This window comes from Narcine bancroftii, chromosome 1 (genome assembly GCF_036971445.1).
Source record: "Narcine bancroftii isolate sNarBan1 chromosome 1, sNarBan1.hap1, whole genome shotgun sequence".
Taxonomy (NCBI): domain Eukaryota; kingdom Metazoa; phylum Chordata; class Chondrichthyes; order Torpediniformes; family Narcinidae; genus Narcine; species Narcine bancroftii.
The window spans coordinates 419256016-419262015 of NC_091469.1; the positions used below are offsets into that span (position 1 = coordinate 419256016).

At 41.1% G+C, this 6000-nt stretch overlaps 2 protein-coding genes across 2 annotated transcripts in view; both read right to left on the bottom strand.

Annotated features, from left to right (window-relative positions):
* The window catches only part of LOC138751589 (WAS/WASL-interacting protein family member 2-like), a 143602-nt gene extending 138214 nt beyond the window's left edge, over positions 1–5388 (bottom strand). The window contains exon 1 of the mRNA XM_069914068.1: positions 5370–5388. The gene's annotated coding sequence lies outside the window, so the exon portion shown is untranslated. The remainder of the gene's footprint in view (positions 1–5369) is intronic.
* LOC138760311 (proline-rich protein 15-like) lies at positions 4869–5189 on the bottom strand. Its single transcript, XM_069930762.1, has one exon. It carries the CDS (start codon positions 5187–5189, stop codon positions 4869–4871), a length of 321 nt encoding a protein of 106 aa, XP_069786863.1.
* Positions 5389–6000: the final 612 nt, after the last annotated feature.

Consider the following 6000-nt stretch of genomic DNA (forward strand, 5'->3'; position numbering starts at 1 on the left):
TCAGGTAGATTCTTCCTCTCCTTCACATCTGCTCCCCAAGTTTACCTCCACAAACAAAAAACTCTCCGGTCCTGCCAACTACAGCCCAATTTTGAAACTTCTTTTAGTCCATTAAAATCTTTCACATGCTACCATCTCTTGGATTCTCCACCATCTTTCCTGGAACTCCATGCTCAAATCACTATTTGAATTTTAACCTCTCTTCCAGTATCGAAACAGCATTTAGTGTTACAATGTGACTATCTGTTATTGTTGTTAAAATAGTTGAGCACATTATGGTTCTTTAATAATTTCCCACTATCCAGCAATAGTACAACTGCATTTGCTTAATCCCATTCTTATCAATACAGTCTCCATTTCACTTCCTGCCATTCCAAAAGGATTTCATCGAGGTCTCAGTTTCTTGGTAATATCATCCAAATGCATGTCGTTTTATGCATCTGTTAAAAATTCTCCGCTCTCTCAATTGTGCTGCCAATGGATTTAGCATGATCTTAGTCTGACATCGGACTTGTCAGCCACAAACGAGCCTGCAGCTGACGTGGACATTTACCCCCCTCTATAAATCTTCGTCCGCGAAGCCAAGCCAAAGAAGAAGTCTGACATCCAATCTCAAGTTAGCACAAATTTTCTTTAATTAAATTGCAGGGATTCAAAAGACCATCTCTTTGATCTCCACTCACACCCTGTATACTTATCATCTTTGCCCCCAGGAAAAATTAATTTGTAGTGTTATATTTGATCCTAGAAGAAGCTTTTCAACCAATTTAAGGGCATCAGAAAGATCGCCAATTTTCCAACTGCATGACGTTATGAACTTTAACCTTCCTCAGCTGCTGGTAATACTTTACTACTTTTGGAATCTACTATCCCAATGGACACCTGAATATCTTTAATTGTTTTACATTCTCTAAACGATAGGCAATCCAAAGTTTTGGTCTTCATGTCCTAATTTGCACCATCTGAATTTTCCATCATCCCTATTTCCATTGAGAAAAGATTTGATTCTTTCAATTCTTTAATCGTTTTTCCTGCCCCAACTTCTTATCTGTTCCAGTCCTATAAGTAGCTATCTGTGCTCCTATAATTCCGGTATTTTGAGCTTCCTTGGTTTTAAGTAATCCACGTGTGGCAGCTGCTAAAGTTCACCTCCTCCCCCAACCTGCATCTCCCCCTCTCTCTCCCCCCCCCCCACCCATCTTGATTATCTGCTCCAAGATCGACAAATGAGGTCTACTATTCAATTTTTTTCTGATAACACTCAGTATATTTGTGATTTCCAAATATTGAATGGGTGTGAGATTATTGGCTGCCAATAACGGATCCACCTTCAGATCTTTGTTCCCACCATGAAAATGATCAAATGAACAAAGAGCTAACCCTTTAGTGCACATTTAGCATTAATAGTTAAAGACAGAATTTTCCTTCACAAACTTTTGGATAAAATGGCCTGTTGTGTACTTAAGTTATTGGACATTTGACTAACTTAATTTTTACAATTAATATTTTTCATAAGTTATAGTAATTAAGTTACTACTTTATGGTTGCAATAACATTACCACATGCATAAACAAGGCTTATTCCAATGAATCTAAATTAATTTAAAACTTCCACAGAATCTCTTTTTCAGGTCATAAACTATTGTTAATCAGAAAGTAAAGACCAAATACTTTATATTATTCTCACCTAAGAAAAGCCTGAAGCAAAATATTGAGTACTGGCCTGTTGATTAAAATAGTTTGTCTATTACAAGATTTAATTTCATTGCTCAATGACCACAATGAACAGTTTTAATTAGCTCTGCTTAAATGAAAAATATACATTTGATTAAATGCAATCAGAATAAAATAACTTGCATTAGCATCCCAAGGTTTTAATAAATCGTACTTCATTGTCATCTTCTGAAAAGTATAATTTTAAGGAGAATGGTTGGGTTGAATACCACTTTTATTGGAAGGCTTTTTAAATTCACCCTCAGCAATAACAGGATTCATAAAATTACATTCACATATATTCTCTGCCACATCCCTCCTTCTGGGGTATGATTTACAATACTCCCAGATTATCATGAATTTACTGTTCTTCAGCTCTGCTTTTTTCGCAATTTGTTTTTCTCATAATATTGCCACATCAGAATCAATTTAACAAATCAAAAAACTGTTTCATATGCAAGCATTACATTTTAAGGATTGAACGAAATTTCCTTAATTTTCTCATTTTGATGCAATCTGTAATAACTCCTATAGACCATAACACATAGGAGCAGAAATAGGCTATTTCCAGTGAGTCTGCTCCATCGGTCAATCATGAGCTGATCTATTTTCCCAATCAGCCCCAAAGGGCTGGCCTTCTCCTCATCACCTTTGATGCCCTGTCTAATCAAGTACCGATCAATGTCTGCCTTAAATCCTTCATAACTACCTGTGGCAACAAATTACACAGATTCTCCACCCTCTGGCTAAAGAAATTCCTCTGCATCTCTGTTCTAAACAGACGTCCTTCAATCCTGAAATTTTGCCTTCTTATCCTCGTCTGTCCCAGCAAGGGAAACAACTTTTCAACACCTACTCTGTCTGTGATTTTTAACATTTGAAATGTTTTAACGAGATCTCCCCTTATTCTCCTAAATTTAAATGCGTATAGGTCAAATGTTCCTCATATGGTAACCCTTTCATTCTTAGAATTATCCTTGTGCACCTTCTCTGAACCCTCTCCAATGTCAGCACATCCTTTCTTCAATGAGGAGCCCAAAGCTGCTCACAATACTCAAGTGAAGTTCTCACCACTACCTTATAAAACCTTAATATCACATCCCCTTTATTGTATTCTTTTTCTCTTGAAATGAATGCGAGCATTGCATTTACCTTCTTCAATATTGACTCAACCTACAAGTTTAGCTTCAGAGTCTCCTACATGAGGATTCCTAGGTCCCTTTGCATCTAGGAATTTTCCATTTTCTTGCCATTTAGAAAATTGTCTGCCCATTTATTTCTTCTACCAAAGTACACTTTCCAACATTGTATTTCATTTGCTTATCATGAGCTGTCTTCTGCAAATTGGCATGATCGTATTGATTGTACAATCTCATTTAGCTTTTATATAAACCAGTATTGAATAAACCTCACCATCTGATACTTAATTCATTTGAAAAGTTTGAAATTAACCCACAAAATATTTTTGCACCTTAATGCAAATAAAAATGACGACCTTGTTGATTATTCAAATAATATTGAATGTTACAATCAGGGGTTCTTGACCTTTTTCTTTCCACTCAGATACTAATCACTCCGTGATTAGTAACGAATTGCTTAAGGTGGTATGTGGTTAGAAAGACAAAGTTTGAAAACCACTGTTTTAATTGTACCTAATTGACTTGTTATGTGCACAGTTTCACAACTCCAAAGGAATGGGCCAATGACAATTTTTCTCAAGCAAAATATTTCAGTCACAATTTGGCCGAGAGCAGTGAATTCTCAACCTTCCCAATTCCTAACTAATCACAGAGCACCGATAGCATAGGGATTACTTCAAGTGGTATGTGAGTGGAAAGAAAAAGGTCGAGAAACACTGTGTTACATAATAGCTCTTCTTTGCCATAAAGGAAATACCATGAAATCTTGTTACCTGTAAAATATCAGGATAAGTTTTTTTAAAATTGCACATCCTAACAAGACTTTGGTAGGAAGCATCATGCTCTCTGGAAGAAAATCAGAGCAAGAGTGTAACTGATGTTATCCCGGAAATGTCACGGAGCCGGATCAAAGCTCGCTATCAATTGTTTGATGCAGAGGAACGTTTTACCCAGGTCTTACCGCATCATGTTTGAAGTAACCTTCTGGTCTATTTTAACAATGAACTTTCTATGAAACATCAAAGTAGTGCAAAGAGTTAACACAAAATAACGTGCACCTCAAAGAAAGTCACATTCACCAGGGCACAGAATGGTGGCAAAGGACTGCCAACTTGAGCAAACTTTGCAGCTTCCCCACCTGAACCTGGGAAAAGGTACCAGTGCCTGAACGCAGCCTTACATCAGGGCCTGCTGCCAGGGTCCCCTTTTTAAAGTCAAATAACTACAGAGTCTCCTATCAACTCCCGATTTACCTTCCCACACTTAAGTCTGCTGAAATGTCCACTGAAAAATGGATACTTGGTTATTCTCGATGATTGTTGAAGAATTGCAATGGTAAACAGTAAGCAGACACGCACACACCAATGTCGTGGCAAAACTCCAAACATAATCCTTTCAGCCCTACGTGTCGGATGACTGGGTGTGTTGCGTTTCGGGTTTAACGCTACCTTTTCGCAAATGATTAACTTTTAAAATAGACTGCGTGAGAGAGAGAGAGAGAGAAATCCACACCTTTTCAAGCTATATTTAAACACAGCAGTCAGCAGGTATGAAATACGCATTGATATTTTTCCTGAAAATGCTTCACTTTATTTTGTTATATATTAAAAAAAAACTGCTCAACCTCTTTAATTTCAAAAGAACAACTGCTTGGAGTTGCTGATCTTAAAACGTTTTATCAAGGCTACAAACATGCGATTGCCCCCCCCCCCCCCTAATATTAAGGACCATTTCCCTCCCTCTCGTCCGCTCTCCGCCACCCTGCAAAGGTCGGAATCAAAACAAGGCTTGATCCGCAACCCGAAGCTGCAGGTGAACCTGATGGGAAAGGAATCAGATTTTTTTTTAAATCAATCTACTCCAGTGGGGGATCTGGATTACAATAAATATTTAACCCATTGTTCACGACTATTTCATTTCAGTTTTTAATTCAACTTTTAAATCAAGAGCTGAAGATGTGCCACGAGTGTGTGCTGAAGGTCCGGCGCCGGCGGGAGCCCCGGAGCGGGACGGTGCCTCACTTGTCATCAGCTGTCGTCCCGTTGGCGGTGCCTTCAAAGAAGTTGCTGCTCTCGGGCAGAGTGGCCCGCACCCTGCGCTTTTCCTTGAACCGGCCCGAGCGGGAGATTTTGAGGTTCCTGCGCGTGCTTTTCTCGCTGAAGCCTTTCTCCGAGAGTTCTTTCTCCTCCATCACATTGGGATGTTTGTTTTCCCGCGCCGTGGTTTTGTCTGTGGGAAACTGCCCCTTCTCCTGCCCTGCCCCCTTGTCCGTCAGCTCCTTCGACTTCTTCTTCACGGTCATCGACTTCCACCAGCTGCTCTTCCCACCGTCCGCCATGGCCCCGGCCCCCTTCGACCTGCTTGAAAGCACGGAAAGTATAATTGCAGGCGGCAACATGCCCACGCCGAGACCGCGCGCCGGCACCCTCTCGGCGCACCAACCTCCAGAATGCCCACGCTCTCGGCCACCTCCAACTTGTGGCTCCTGCCCGTGACCCGGCTCACCTGTCCGCCTCACCTCACTTGATCCGGTCGCTCCAAACGATGGGAAGTGCTGCCCCTAATCCATTGCTGGCCCGAACATCCACTCAGCCTTGCTCGCGGTGTTTTATGATCCCCCCCCTCAAAAAGAGGAGGCGAGCGAGCTGCTTTGAGAGTGCGCAGCCCAAACGACGATTTCCCTCGAGGGTTCCTCAAGCCGCAACGGGCGCAGGTAGATCCCGGGACGCTCCGCCCCCTGCTGTCGGCCTCGGCGGGGCGGGGATTCCCGGGATTCCTGTCAATCAAGCCGGACGGGCGCCCCGCAGGTGAGTGCCCCGTTCGGACTGGAACTCGCGGGGAGCCAGCACTCCCTCTATTTTCGAAAAATAGTTTGGAAAAATATAAAAGGGTGTTGAGATGGCTTCATCTCCCACTGTAACGGCGCTAAATTCTGCTTGATAATACATTGCAAAGAAGTTTGGCAAGTGACTATTTTATCCTGATCAAGCGTTGGAAAGTTTTCTTCCTTTCAAGCAAACTGTGAAATATTTAATTGTCCCCTCTCATTGTCTTGTACATTACATTAGATTCAACTTTATTGTTATTATGCCAAGTCAATGACAAAGCCAATGAATGACGAATAGCATCCAACCAGTTAAACATAATAG

What these genes read in the sequence shown, in the direction of transcription:
- LOC138760311 (XM_069930762.1), bottom strand. Translation starts at nt 5,189, where the DNA reads ATGGCGGACGGTGGGAAGAGCAGCTGGTGGAAGTCGATGACCGTGAAG.